Below are 17,279 nucleotides of genomic sequence, written 5' to 3'. Positions count from 1 at the left end.
AATAACATGCAAATTTATATTATTAAAAAAAAACAAATAGGAAGAGAGTCTGTATCTTCAAAAATATTAATTATAAAAATTAGTTAATTGGACTTAAAATATAATTTATAATCACATAAATATAATTTATAATCACAAATAATTTATAAAATATAATTTATAATCACATAAATTACAAATAATTTCAAATAAAATAAAATGTACCGTCACATTTATTTTTAATAATGTTATGTTTATGTATTTTATTTATAAAAATTGCATTAATTTTATATATTACTTTTATTGCAGTCAATGCAAATCGAATGAGTCCACTAATTATATAAAAAACAAAAAGATTCAATATTTGTTTAAATGTTATTAATACAGTCATTAACACAATACTTTTAAGAAATTGTTCTTGCATGACAAATAATAAATTTATATTTATATAATAATTTGGCGTGTCTTGAGCTCCAATAGTTAACACAACGAGAATTATGTATTATTTTGTTATATATACCTATTTTTAAATGTTTCTTTCGTAAAATACGAAAATTGATGTTTTATTAAAAATGTGAAAATATCACAGAAATGAACAACCTTAACTATATTTTATTCTAGCATTATAATCAATTTGATAACTCAAAATTTGCGAATGTTAATAAAAAGTGCACTTAAAAATTTTTAAAGTTCAAAATTTTATATAATTAATCCTCTCATCAATCCTCGCCAAATTCAATAATACCAATTATTCTTACGCATCCATATTTTATGTTAGGTTTAAAAATAAAAGGAAAACACTTTGTCGCATATAAAGCAGCAATTAAAAACAAATATTTATTACAATAAATAAAGTAAGTAAAATATTTAATTAATTTATTAATAGTAGGATGACTTGACATACACATTGGAGGAATCTGTAACCTACGAGAAATACATATCCATCTGGTGAACGAAGACTTTGCCAATACGTTCGGGCATGTGATTACAGCATTTGATATCTTAGCTATGGAGCATCATAATGCATGCCAGCCAATTTAGCATTTACCAATTGGTTCTCGAATGCAGCACTTGACGTGACAGAAGAATAATGAATTAAATATGCTGTGTGCCCGTTTTTACGCGTAAATAAACGAAGATTTGATCACATTTGTAAACTGTGAGATTGCATTATAAAAAGTGTAAAATTATTCTCAAATATTTCGAGTAAAGTCATCCGTTTATCGCGCAACTACTATATAAAAAAACATGTATGATTAGAGTACAAAGAATATTACACTTTCTATTGCAATCAAGAAAATATCATTGCCATTTATGATTATGTAATTGCAATGTCGCTTTTGCATTAGTTTTAAAAATTGATTATACAATTTATTATATGAATGTATAAAATCTAAAACATTTAATATACACGAAATTAAGAGAGCTTTACTTTTATTTAACAACTGGACACTTTATTTATATGTAGCAAAAGAAAAAGTCATATAGCGCTGCATATATTTTTCACTTTTCCCAATTTCTACGGCTATGCATAACAGCTCGATTGATGGTAAAATATCAGAATGCTGTCCAATTAATTTTATTATATTTTTAATTTACTAAACAAAATACGTGTACATACATGAGTATATACATACATGGAATAATCATGTAAAATATACAATTATTTAATACATTTTCTTTACTATAAATAATTCAAAAACAAGTACGCATTAAGCGACGCGTAGAAAACGAACACAAAAAATATTATATTTGCTTAAATAAAATATTTTTGTTAATACAATACTTTTAAAGATCTAATTTTACAAAATTGATAATAAATTTGTGTTTTATAATGAGCAATTTCTTATAACAAAAACTAAAGTATTATAAGTATAAATAATTTAAAACGCAGTTGCCTGATAAGTAGTTGATTAACAAAAAATATGTTCGCAAAACAGTCATCATTATAATTTTGTACTATTTTGCTTTATGTTACATTAAAAAAGCATTGTAAATAATTATTCATAGAATGACATCGGATGACTTTTTTCTCCATTACATCCAAATAACTTATCCACTTCGATGTTATAAATAGAATCAATTTCCTCACTATCAGCAGAGGGTGCAATATCTTCAAAAATAATAGCAAAATATTTGATAATTTTCACAGAATTATAACAATAGCAATTACTGAATTAATCAATACCAATATAGATTCTTGTTTCTATAAGTATGTAAAATGTTTAATGTGTAAGACAACTATCATCCAAGTACAAATAATAAATAATTTTAAGAAAATATTTTTAAAAAGTATTTAAAAAAAATATGGAAAATAAAAATTTTGCTCTGTCGATGCTTGATAATTGATTTTTTAATTATCTATAGATAATTAAAAAATTATGAGTTTGCAACACAATCGATACATTTATAAGTTTGTGTTATACCGCTTTATGTTAAATCGAAAAAGAAGTCTAATAATTACGTATATAATCAGCCCAAATATCTTCTTCAGTAAACTCCACTGTCTCATCAGGATTTAAATCGGAACCCACATTCTCAACGTCAGTTCTCAAAGTACTACAAGTTGGCAGCTGATTGCTGCTAGACGTTGGAATATCTGCGGTGTTCCTATCACGATGAAAAAGATTGTATAATTTTTCTGATAATGTGCTAGAATAATTAACAGTACAATATTATGAATTAGTCAAAGTTATAAAATTTTGCTTGCATCATGAGCATAATGCATAATTATTGAATACAAACTATTCATATTAACTTTACGATTTTATTATATAAACACTTCACGCTGTCAGCTTGAAGTACACTCATATAAATGAAACATATATATATATATATATATAGTATTCAAATACGACAATCCTTGTTCGGTTCTTTAATATTATAAGTGTTGATTCACAATTTATATTAAAATAAATATTTAATTAAATATTTTAATGGACCGATTTATTTTAAGAATTCCCAACTGCAAAGCAGAGACATCTCATTTTAAATGTAGATAAAGTTGATCAGTTTTAAATTGGCAATTTTTAAATTTAATCAGCCGATTAAAATGCAGGACAGAGATGATATAATTGGCCCATAATCTCATAAATTGGTGTTACCTTTCCTTGACATCTGACATATACTTATCAGTATCACCATATGAGGAAAAGCTCGTTGATGGCGAAATATCTGAAAGATTGTGATAATCATCTACAATATTTGATATTTTTCACAGAATTATAACAATAACAATTACTGAATTAATAATCAATACCAATATAAATTCTTATTTATATGAATATGTAAAATGTTTTATGTGTATAATAACAATTAAATAATATTTAATTTTAAATAAAATATTTTCAAAAAATATTTAAAAATATTAAAAGAATAAAAATTTCGCTCGGTCGCTTAATATGAAGATATTTAAAAAATTATGAGCTTGCAACACAATCGATACATTTATAAGTTTGTGTTATATCGCTTGATGTTAAATAAAAAAAGAAGTGTTAATAATTACGCATATATTCAGTCCAATTATATTTTTCAGTAGACTCCACAGTCCTATCGGTATTTAAATCGGAATCAACATTCTCAACGTCAGTTCTCGAAGTATTACAAGTTGGCTGCTGATTGCTGCTTAACGTTGAACTATCTACATTGTTTCCATCACCATGAAAAAGATTGAGTACTATTTCTGTTACGCTGGAATAATTAACAGCACAATTCTATGAATTAGTTAAAGTTATTAAGTCTTGCTTGTATCATGTGCATAATGCATAGTTATTGAATAGACACTATTGATATTAACTTTACGATTTTATTATATAAACACTTCTCGCTGTAAACTTGAAGTACATTAATATAAATGAAACATATATATAAATAGTATTCACATACGACCATTTTTGACCGGTTATTTAATATAATGAAACCTGATTCACGTTTTAAACTAAAATACATATTTAATTAACTAAATTTTTACAAATTACAATTTCAAGAAATGCAACAGAGCAAATCTGGCTCGAAAGTATATTTTATTAAAATATTAACTAACTGAGATAAATTGACGTGAATATAAATATATATGTACTAAACACATTTTAAACAATTGAATTTTATTTTCTTATTTATTATAATCAACTCTGTTTATTCTACACAAATGTACGTATATATGATAAATAACAATATAATTAATTTATTGGAAATTCTTCTTACCCTGTTGGTATAAATTTCGGAAGCACGATGACTCGATGAGCTTCGACTAAATGTACCATTTTATTAAAAATATCAGATTCTTTAAATTGATCGCAAATGTCACATTTCTTAATTATATCAAGTTGCTGGTTTACCCAGATTTTGAGTTCATTAGCTATATTTTCGTTAAGCTCATGTTTACTTGTCAAGTGTTTTTGCATATTCGTACTTGGATTCAAGAATGGCATATAAATTTGAGAACAATAATTACATTTTACTCCATTGGTTTCAGTAGGAGTAGAGTTATTATGTATTTCTAAGCGATTATATAAATTAGGATGTGATTTTGACACATGCAAATTCATACTGCATCGGTGTGCAATGATATATTCTTTGTTGCAAATATTACATATTTCATTCTCCGTATCACTTCTCAAATAATACCACATCCATGTACAATCCTCTAAACTGTATAAAATAAAAAATACAAATTGTATGAAATAATTAATATTGTAATGTTTGCTTGTTGAGTAATGTGTACAGTATAATATATAAATATTCACATACGACCATTTTTGACCGGTTATTAACATTATAAACACTAATTCACAATTTGTACTAAACTAAATACTTAATTTAATAAATGATTATAAATTACCGATTACAGAAATACAACAGAGCAAATCTGGTCGAACGTATATTTCAATATAAAATATTAACTAACTCAGACAAATTGACGTGAATTTCAATATATATGTAATAAACACATTTTAAACAATTGAATTTTATTTTCTTATTTATTATAATCAACTCTGTTTATTCTACACAAATGTACGTATATATGATAAATAACAATATAATTAATTTATTGGAAATTCTTCTTACCCTGTTGGTATAAATTTCGGAAGCACGATGACTCGATGAGCTTCGACTAAATGTACCATTTTATTAAAAATATCAGATTCTTTAAATTGATCGCAAATGTCACATTTCTTAATTATATCAAGTTGCTGGTTTACCCAGATTTTGAGTTCATTAGCTATATTTTCGTTAAGCTCATGTTTACTTGTCAAGTGTTTTTGCATATTCGTACTTGGATTCAAGAATGGCATATAAATTTGAGAACAATAATTACATTTTACTCCATTGGTTTCAGTAGGAGTAAAGTTATTATGTTTTTCTAATGGATTATATGAACGAGGATGTGAAGTTGACCCATGCGCAATAATACTGAATCGGTGTGCAATGATATATTCCTTGTTGCAAATATTACATATTTCATTCTCCGTATCACTTCTCAAATAATACCACATCCATGTACAATCCTTTAAACTGTATAAAATAAAAAATACAAATTGTAAGAAATAATTAGTATTGTAATGTTTGCTTGTTGAGTAATGTGTACAGTATAATATATAAATATTCACATACGACCATTTTTGACCGGTTATTTTATATTATAAACACTAATTCACAATTTATACTAAAGTAAATACTTAATTAAATAAATTGTTACAAATTACCGATTACAGAAATACAACAGAGCAAATCTGGTCGAACGTATATTTCAATATACAATATTAACTAACTCAGACACAAATTGACATAAATTTAAATATATATGTAATAAACACATTCCTAATGATTGAATTTTATTATCTTATTTATTATAAACAATTCTGTTCATTGCACACAAATGTACGTATTAATGATAAATAACAATATAATTAATTTATTGGAAATTCTTCTTACTCTGTTGGTATAAATTTCGGAAGCACGATGACACGATGAGCTTGGACTAAATGTATCATTTTATTAAAAATATCAGATTCTTTAAATTGATCGCAAGATTCGCATTTCTTAATTAAAAGAAGTTGGTCGTTTACCCAGATTTTGAGTTCATTAGCTATATCTTTGTTAAGCTCATGTATATTTGTCAGGTGATTTTGCATCTTCTTACTTGGATTCAAGAATGGCATATAAATTTGAGAACAATAATTACATTTTACTCCATTGGTTTCAGTAGGAGTAAAGTTATTATGTATTTCTAAGCGATTATATAAATTAGGATGTCTTGACACATGCAAATTCATACTGCATCGGTGTGCAATGATATATTCTTTGTTGCAAATATTACATATTTCATTCTCCGTATCACTTCTCAAATAATACCACATCCATGTACAATCCTTTAAACTGTATAAAATAAAAAATACAAATTGTAAGAAATAATTAGTATTGTAATGTTTGCTTGTTGAGTAATGTGTACAGTATAATATATAAATATTCACATACGACCATTTTTGACCGGTTATTTTATATTATAAACACTAATTCACAATTTGTACTAAATTAAATACTTAATTAAATAAATTGTTACAAATTACCGATTACAGAAATACAACAGAGCAAATCTGGTCGAACGTATATTTCAATATAAAATATTAACTAACTCAGACAAATTGACGTGAATTTAAATATATATGTAATAAACACATTCCTAATGATTGAATTTTATTATCTTATTTATTATAAACAATTCTGTTCATTGCACACAAATGTACGTATTAATGATAAATAACAATATAATTAATTTATTGGAAATTCTTCTTACCCTGTTGATATAAATTTCGGAAGCACGATGACACGATGAGCTTGGACTAAATGTATCATTTTATTAAAAATATCAGATTCTTTAAATTGATCGCAAGATTCGCATTCCTTAATTAAAAGAAGTTGGTCGTTTACCCAGATTTTAAGTTCATTAGCTATATCTTTGTTAAGCTTATGTTTTTTTGTCAGGTGATTGTGAGAACGAGTACATGCTTTATTACATATATTGCATATGTCATACTCCGTACTCTCATCTCTTCTCAAATAATACCACATCCATCTATTGTTTATTGAGCTATATAAAATAAAAAATACAAATTGCTGGAATAATTAATATTGTAATGTTTGATTGTTGAATAATGTGTACAATGTATAATTCCTGATAACAAATCGAAACTAATATTATTAATAAGATTTTATTATCTACTTAAACTTTAACTCCTTTATTTAAATTTAAATTTTCAGTATTCTTAAAAACGTAAAAGATTATCCAAATTTGAATATGTATACCTTATTAAAAATTTGAATTACACATGTGTTTATATCTATAAAGAATGTCCCAAATTATCGATTATAGAATTTCTAAATATAATAACATGCAAATTTATATTATTAAAAAAAACAAATAGGAAGAGAGTCTGTATCTTCAAAAATATTAATTATAAAAATTAGTTAATTGGACTTCGTATTTTTGATTTGATCAGTAATATTATTTCGAAACATGTGATTTTTTTTTGCACCATATATATATATATATATATTAATACTTTATAGTTACATATGTATATTATTGAATATATTATTATTATGTATATTATTATGTATATATATATTATTACTTTATAATTACTAAATTATTATGTATATTATTATGTATATTATTATGTATATAATATTAGCTATGTTTAAGTTAACTTAAATATTATAATATATTTGTGATAAAGACGTCCTAAATATTTGAAATCATGATTCTATTCTTTGTACATGATTTCACTATATCATCACTATGTAACATTTCTAGATTTTCAATTATATATTATTTTAAATTCGATGGATTTGATAAAAATGATCAGAAATATGTTGCCTTAATATTTTTCGATGTGATATATATGTAGGTCATTTTCACCATCTCCGATTATTTCAATCGACCGATTCAATTTAAGAATTTTTAGCTGGAAAGCACAGACCATTTTAAATGTAGATAGAGTTGATCGGTCTTAAAGTAGCAAATTTTTAATTTAATCAGTCGATTAAAATGCACGACATTAATGATATAATTGATCCATAATCTCATAAATTGGTATTACCTTTCATCGTTATCTGACTTATCTGCCATGTTGATTGCTCTGTAGATCGTGCACTTCTGTGGGTTCCAAAGAAATAATTATTTAAACGAAAAATATATGTGTGAAGAAATGTTGATAATAGAAAAAGGAGAGGTCACAGGAAGATGTATGATTCGTTCTAGAAATGTAAATATTGATATACAAATATTAAAACTGTCTAAAGTGTTTCTCAATTTTGACGATTATACATAGCAATAATCCAGTACCGATAATTTCACAGTTTAAAAAACGATTTAAAATATAATTTATAATCACATGAATTACAAATAATTTCAAATAAAATAAAATGTACCGTCACATTTATTTTTAATAATGTTATGTTTATGTATTTTATTTATAAAAATTGCATTAATTTTATATATTACTTTTATTGCAGTCAATGCAAATCGAATGAGTCCACTAATTATATAAAAAACAAAAAGATTTAATATTTGTTTAAATGTTATTAATACAGTCATTAACACAATACTTTTAAGAAATTGTTCTTGCATGACAAATAATAAATTTATATTTATATAATAATTTGGCGTGTCTTGAGCTCCAATAGTTAACACAACGAGAATTATGTATTATTTTGTTATATATACCTATTTTTAAATGTTTCTTTCGTAAAATACGAAAATTGATGTTTTTTAAAAATGTGAAAATATCACAGAAATGAACAACCTTAACAATATTTTATTCTAGCATTATAATCAATTTGATAACTCAAAATTTGCTTAGTTAAATAAAAAAAAAGTATAATAATTACGTATATAATCAGCCCAAATATCTTCTTCAGTAAACTCCACTGTCTCATCAGGATTTAAATCGGAACCCACATTCTCAACGTCAGTTCTCAAAGTACTACAAGTTGGCAGATTGCTGATTGCTGCTAGACGTTGGAATATCTGCGGTGTTCTTATCACGATGAAAAAGATTGTATAATTTTTGTGATAATGTGCTAGAATAATTAACAGTACAATATTATGAATTAGTCAGTGTTATAAAGTCTTACTTGAATTATGTGCATAATGCATAATTATTGAATACAAACTATTAACATTAATTTAACGCTTTTATTGTATAAACACTTCTCGCTGTAAACTTGAAATACTCATATAAATGTAACATATATAAATATTATTAAAATGCAACAATTTTTGTCCGGTTATTAAATATTTAAAACCCTGATTCACAATTTATATTAAAATAAATATTTAATTTAATAAACTTGTACAAATTACAATTACAAGACATGCAACAGAGCAAAGCAGGTCCGAAAGTATATTTTAATAAAATATGAACTAACTAAAATAAATTGACGTAAATATAAATATATGTAATAAACACATTCTAAAAAATTGAATTTTATTTTCTTATTTATTATAAACAATTCTGTTCATTCTACACAAATGTACGCATAAATGATAAATAACTATATAATTAATTTATTGGAAATTCTTACTGTGTTGGTATAAATTTTGGAGGTACGATGACACGATGAGCTTCGAATAAATGTACCATTATATTAAAAATATCAGATTTTTTAAATTGATTGCAAGATTCGCATTTCTCAATTAAAGGAAGTTGGACGTTTACCCAGGTTTTGAGTTTATTAGCTATATCTTCGTTAAGTTTATGTTTATTTGTCAGGTGATTTTGTGTATGCCTACTCGGATTTATAGATGCCATATAAGTTTTAGGACAATAATTACATATTATTCCGTTGTTTTGTGTTGGAGTACAGTGTTTTTCTAAATCTTTAATATGATGTCCTTTTGCAATATGGGTAAGCATGTTGGAATAGTGAGAACTAATATATACTATATTACATATATTGCATATTTCATACTCCGCATTTCTTCTCAAATAATACCACATCCATTCGTATTCTATTGAATTATATAAGATAAAAAACACAAATTGCTAGAATAAATTAATATTGTAATGTTTGCTTGTGGAATAATGTGTACAATGTACAATTACTGATAACAAATCAAAACTAATATTATTAAAAAGATCTTATTATTTATTTAAACTTTATCTGCTTCATTTAATCAATTTGATAACTCAAAATTTGCGAATGTTAATAAAAAGTGCACTTAAAAATTTTTAAAGTTTAAAATTTTATATAATTATTCCTCTCATCAATCCTCGCCAAATTCAATAATACCAATTATTCTTACGCATCCATATTTTATGTTAGGTTTAAAAATAAAATAAAAACACTTTGTCGCATATAAAGCAGCAATTAAAAACAAATATTTATTACAATAAATAAAGTAAGTAAAATATTTAATTAATTTATTAATAGTAGGATGACTTGAGATACACATTGGAGGAATCTGTAACCTACGAGAAATACATATCCATCTGGTGAACGAAGACTTTGCCAATACGTTCGGGCATGTGATTACAGCATTTGATATCTTAGCTATGGAGCATCATTATGCATGCCAGCCAATTTAGCATTTACCAATTGGTTCTCGAATGCAGCACTTGACGTGACAGAAGAATAATGAATTAAATATGCTGTGTGCCCGTTTTTTTACGCGTAAATAAACGAATTTCAATCAATTTTATTACATTTGTAAATTGTGAGATTGCATTATAGAAAGTGTAAAATTATTCTCAAATATTTCGAATAAAGTCATTCGTTTATCGCGCAACTACTATATAAAAAAACATGTATGATAAGAGTACAAAGAATATTACACTTTATATCGCAATCAAGAAAATATCATTGCCATTTATGATTATGTAAATGCAATGTAGCTTTTGCATTAGTTTTAAAAATTTATTAAAACAATTTATTCTATGAATGTATAAAATCTAAAACATTTAGTATACACGAAATTATAAGAGAGCTTACTTGTATTTAACAACTACACACTTTTTTTATAATATATAGCGAAAGAAAAAGTTATATAGCGCGCGCTGCATATATTTTTCACTTTTCCCAATTTCTACAACGATTATGCATAACAGCTCGATTGATGGTAGAATATCAGAATGCTGTCCAATTAATTTTAGTGTATTTTTAATTTACTAAACGAAATACGTGTACATACATGGGTATATACAAACATGGAATAATCATGTAAAATATAAAATTATTTAATACATTATCTTTACTATAAATAATTCAAAAACAAGTACGTTAAGCGACGCGTTGAAAATAAACACAAAAGATATTATATTTGCTTAAATAAAATATTTTTGTTAATACAATACTTTTGAAGAACTAATTTTACAAAATTAATAATAAATTTGTGTTTTATAATGAGCAATGTCTTATAACAAAAACCAAAGTATTATAAGTATAAATAATTTAAAACGCAGTTGCCTGATAAGTAGTTAATTAACAAAAAATTTGTTCGCAAAACAGTCATTATTATAATTTCGTACTATTTCGCTTTATGTTACATTAAAAAAGCATTGTAAATAATTATTTATAGGATGACATCGGATGACTTTTTTCTCCACTACATTCAAATAACTTATCCACTTCGATGTTATAAATAGAATCAATTTCCTCACTATCAGCAAAGGGTGCAATATCTTCACAAATATTAGCAAAATATTTGATAATTTTCACAGAATTATAACAATCCCCCAGTTACTGAATTTATCAATACCAATATAGATTCTTGTTTCTATAAGTATGTAAAATGTTTAATGTGTAAGACAACTATCATCCAAGTACAAATAATAAATAATTTTAAGAAAATATTTTTAAAAAGTATTTAAAAAAAATATGGAAAATAAAAATTTTGCTCTGTCGATGCTTGATATATAGATAATTAAAAAATTATGAATTTGCAACACAATCGATACATTTATAAGTTTGTGTTATACCGCTTTATGTTAAATCAAAAAAGAAGTCTAATAATTACGTATATAATCAGCCCAATTATCTTCTTCAGTAGAGTCCACTGACCTATCAGGATTTAATCGGAACCAAAATTCTAAACGTTAGCTCTCGAAGTACTACAAGTTTGCTGCTAATTGCTGCTAAACGTTGGAATATCTGCAGTGTTTCTATCACGATGAAAAAGATTGTATAATTTTGGTGATATTATGCTGGAATAATTAACAGTACAATACTATGAATTAGTCAAAGTTATAAACAGAATTGTTTCTAATAAATAAAAAAATAAAATTTAAACTTTAAGAATGTGTTTATTACATATATTTATACATAAAGTCATGCATTATACATAAAGTCTTGCTATTATCATGTGCATAAAGACTACAAGAAATAACACAGAGCAAATCTGGTCGAACGTATATATTTCAATATAATATATTAATTAACAAAGATAAATTGACGTAAATATAAATATATGTAATAAACACATTCTTAAAGTTAAAATTTTATTTTTTTATTTATTAGAAACAATTCTGTTTATTGTACACATATGTACGAATAAACGATAAAAAACAATATAAAAAATTTATCGGAAATTCTTCTTACCCTGTTGGTATAAATTCTGGAAGTACAGTGACATCATAAATTCTTTGTAAATGTACCATTACATTGAAAATATCAAATTTCTCAAATTGTTCGCAAGTCTCATATTTCTTAATTATATCAAGTTGCTGATTTACCCAGATTTTGAGTTCATTAGCTATATTTTCGTTAAGTTCATGCTTATCCTTAATGTGACGTTGCATATTACAATTTTGACGAAAGGATGGCTTATAAATTTGCAGACAAGAATTACATTTTATTTCGTTGATCTCTATTGTAGAAAAAGGTGTCTCTTCCGATTTGTTATGAATATCAGGATATGTTTTTTTTACATATGTACTTTCATATATAGAATGTGAGTCGAACAATAATATTTCTTATCACAAATATTACATATATTTCATACTCCGTATTTCTTCTCAAATAATACCACATCCATCTATATTTTATTGAGCTATATAACATAAAATATACAAATTGCTGGAATAATTAATATTTTAATGTTTGCTTGTTGAATAATGTGTACAATGTATAATTACTGATAACAAATCAAAACTAATATTAGTAATAAGATCTTATTATCTATTTAAACTTTATCCCCTTCATTTAAATTTAACTTTCAATATTTTTAAAAACATGAAAATTTACCAACTACGAATATCTGTATCTTTAAATTAAATTGTACATTTGTTTATACCTACAAAGATTGTCACAAATTATCGATTATAAAAATCCTAAATATAATAAGACGAAAGTTTATATTATAACGACAAATAATAAACACAAATAGAAAGATAGCCAATATCTTCAAGGATATTAATTGTAGAACTCATGTTAATTAAACATTGTTTTCTTGTTTTAATCAATAATATTATATCAAAATATGTGACCTTTTTTCGCACGTTGTATATATATTTATACTTAACTTTATGAGTATATTTATAAGTTAACTTAAATATTATAATATATTTGTGATAAAGACGTCTTAAATATTTGGAATCATGATTCTATTCGTTGTACATGATTTTACTAAGTGACCACTATGTACCTTTTTTAGATTTTCATTTATATTTTTTTCTATTTTCGATTGATTTGATAAAAATTATCACAATTATATTGCTTTATTATTGTATTTTTCTATGTGATATATAGGCCAATTTTACCATCTCCGATTATTTTAATTGATCGATTCAATTGAAGAATTTCCAACTGTAAATCACAGACATTCTATTTTAAATGTAGACAAAGTTGATGAGTTTTAAATTTGCAAATTTTAATTTAATCAGCCGATTAAAATGCATGACGACGGAGATGATATAATTGGCCCATAATTTCATAAACTGGTATTACCTTTTTTGGACATGTGACATATCTGCCATGTTGACTGTTCTGTAGATCGTGCATTACTGTGGATTATAAAGGAAAAATTATTTAAACGAAAAATATATATGTGAAAAAATGTTGATAATAGAAAAAGTATAGAGATTACGGGAAGATGTATGATTCGTTCTAAAAATGTATAAATATTAATACACAGATATTAAAACTACTGCCTAATGTGTTTTTCCAATTTTCACGATTGATCTATAGTCATAATCAGTGCGGATAATTTCACCGTTTAGGAAACACTTAAAAAGACTTATAATCACTATATTAAAATATATAAATGTTAGAAACTTTTCAATTTATGAAGATTTTTTTTTTTTTATTCATCAAAGATTTTTCTGTCAAAATATCGCGTTCTCGCTGGTTTTGTACTTAGATTCTTCGCCGGGGTACCATATCCAGTTTTCCTACAGGAGATCGACTTCTGCGTCCGAGACATATCTTCGTAAAAACACTTCGACATATGCTCCCTCGTTACTTTTTTTTATCCTTCGCAACTCAGAGGCGACGCCTCCGGCCCGCCGGTGTTTTAGGTAGCACATGTTGCGACGCGTTTCGGTAAAACGCGACAATATGCCGAGAGTTTATTCGCACGCGAATGAAACCGATGCTCCATTTTCCGCGTCACCAGCTTTTTTCAAAGACTCTCTTATCGAAGGATATTCCCGAAACCTCCATTATATATTATATTCCCATATTCGTCACAGTCACTGATAGTTTATATTTCACTTATTCCAGAATTAGCCACTACATTTCACTTATATGTATCTTTCATCTGAACATATCAGCGAAGAAGAAATCGCCGAATATCGCGCATGAACCTCGCCGATTTATCAGCGCGTATTTCTATCCAAAAGTTTTAATTAACATGTTTAAAAGGCTGAATAGTGAAGGTGTTCCTGAACTTAAACGGTCCTTTTTATATTCTAAATTTGGAATTATATATTTCTCTAAATATTTAAGGTAATTAAAATTTTGTTTAATTGTGTTATTGTTATAAAATTTATTTGAAAAGAAACTTTTATTATATAAGAGCACGTTATTAACTTACATTATTAAACAGCTAATAATTTTAGTTATCTTGCCTGCTCTTTCAACTTTAATTTTTGTTTTTTAAACGGCCTACGTGTCGTGAACATATTTACGACGCAAATATTTTAATAAACTTTATTGAATATATACATATGTTAAATATCCAAAAATGTTGTATGTGTTTAGATGATTACATACTTTACACACAATTACAATACTTGCTTCCTATCTGCTAATTGGAAAAATTTTAGCGTTAAAAAAATGTGGCATTTTGTTTATTATTTTACTACAGAAACAGAGAGCTAGAAAGACTGCTTTCATATTTTTCGAAATATGTATATAAATTTGTAAATGATGCATAATTTATTGTATAAAATCTAAAACATTTAGTATACACGAAATTATAAGAGAGCTTACTTGTATTTAACAACTACACACTTTTTTTATAATATATAGCGAAAGAAAAAGTTATATAGCGCGCGCTGCATATATTTTTCACTTTTCCCAATTTCTACAACGATTATGCATAACAGCTCGATTGATGGTAGAATATCAGAATGCTGTCCAATTAATTTTAGTGTATTTTTAATTTACTAAACGAAATACGTGTACATACTTGGGTGTATACATACATGGAATAATCATGTATAATATACAATTATTTAATTCATTATCTTTACTATAAATAATTCAAAAACAAGTACACGCATTAAGCGACGTGTTGAAAACAAACACAAAAAATATTATATTTGCTTAAATAAAATATTTTTGTTAATACAATACTTTTAAAGATCTAATTTTACAAAATTAATAATAAATTTGTGTTTTATAATGAGCAATGTCTTATAACAAAAAGCAAAGTATTATAAGTATAAATAATTTAAAACGCAGTTGTCTGATAAGTAGTTAATTAACAAAAAATTTGTTCGCAACACAGTCATTATTATAATTTCGTACTATTTCGCTTTATGTTACATTAAAAAAGCATTGTAAATAATTATTTATAGGATGACATCGGATGACTTTTTTCTCCACTACATTCAAATAACTTATCCACTTCGATGTTATAAATAGAATCAATTTCCTCACTATCAGCAAAGGGTGCAATATCTTCACAAATATTAGCAAAATATTTGATAATTTTCACAGAATTATAACAATCCCCCAGTTACTGAATTTATCAATACCAATATAGATTCTTGTTTCTATAAGTATGTAAAATGTTTAATGTGTAAGACAACTATCATCCAAGTACAAATAATAAATAATTTTAAGAAAATATTTTTAAAAAGTATTTAAAAAAAATATGGAAAATAAAAATTTTGCTCTGTCGATGCTTGATATATAGATAATTAAAAAATTATGAATTTGCAACACAATCGATACATTTATAAGTTTGTGTTATACCGCTTTATGTTAAATCAAAAAAGAAGTCTAATAATTACGTATATAATCAGCCCAATTATCTTCTTCAGTAGAGTCCACTGACCTATCAGGATTTAATCGGAACCAAAATTCTAAACGTTAGCTCTCGAAGTACTACAAGTTTGCTGCTAATTGCTGCTAAACGTTGGAATATCTGCAGTGTTTCTATCACGATGAAAAAGATTGTATAATTTTGGTGATATTATGCTGGAATAATTAACAGTACAATACTATGAATTAGTCAAAGTTATAAACAGAATTGTTTCTAATAAATAAAAAAATAAAATTTAAACTTTAAGAATGTGTTTATTACATATATTTATACATAAAGTCATGCATTATACATAAAGTCTTGCTATTATCATGTGCATAAAGACTACAAGAAATAACACAGAGCAAATCTGGTCGAACGTATATATTTCAATATAATATATTAATTAACAAAGATAAATTGACGTAAATATAAATATATGTAATAAACACATTCTTAAAGTTAAAATTTTATTTTTTTATTTATTAGAAACAATTCTGTTTATTGTACACATATGTACGAATAAACGATAAAAAACAATATAAAAAATTTATCGGAAATTCTTCTTACCCTGTTGGTATAAATTCTGGAAGTACAGTGACATCATAAATTCTTTGTAAATGTACCATTACATTGAAAATATCAAATTTCTCAAATTGTTCGCAAGTCTCATATTTCTTAATTATATCAAGTTGCTGATTTACCCAGATTTTGAGTTCATTAGCTATATTTTCGTTAAGTTCATGCTTATCCTTAATGTGACGTTGCATATTACAATTTTGACGAAAGGATGGCTTATAAATTTGCAGACAAGAATTACATTTTATTT

At 25.5% G+C, this 17,279-nt stretch overlaps 1 protein-coding gene across 2 annotated transcripts; it reads right to left on the bottom strand.

Annotated features, from left to right (window-relative positions):
* Positions 1-1,789: 1,789 nt before the first annotated feature.
* LOC114933416 (uncharacterized) lies at positions 1,790-8,163 on the bottom strand. 2 transcript variants are annotated; one of them, XM_029305951.2, is made up of 9 exons: positions 8,082-8,163; positions 6,776-7,069; positions 5,914-6,357; positions 5,047-5,493; positions 4,183-4,629; positions 3,485-3,669; positions 3,084-3,153; positions 2,444-2,631; positions 1,790-2,092 (listed from the first exon to the last, which is right to left on the bottom strand). In XM_029305951.2, the coding sequence occupies exons 1-9, from the start codon at positions 8,108-8,110 to the stop codon at positions 1,980-1,982; spliced, it is 2,217 nt and encodes a 738-aa protein (XP_029161784.2). In that variant the 5' UTR covers positions 8,111-8,163; the 3' UTR covers positions 1,790-1,979. The 2 variants fall into 2 exon arrangements, with proteins under 2 accessions (XP_029161784.2, XP_029161785.2); XM_029305952.2 differs by having other exon boundaries at positions 2,444-2,589.
* Between the last annotated feature and the right edge of the window lie 9,116 nt (positions 8,164-17,279).

This window comes from Nylanderia fulva, unplaced genomic scaffold (genome assembly GCF_048542155.1).
Source record: "Nylanderia fulva isolate GAGA-0341 unplaced genomic scaffold, ASM4854215v1 Scaffold4, whole genome shotgun sequence".
Taxonomy (NCBI): domain Eukaryota; kingdom Metazoa; phylum Arthropoda; class Insecta; order Hymenoptera; family Formicidae; genus Nylanderia; species Nylanderia fulva.
The sequence above is the reverse complement of the archived record's forward strand: the minus strand, read 5'-3'. Positions and strand labels throughout refer to the sequence as shown.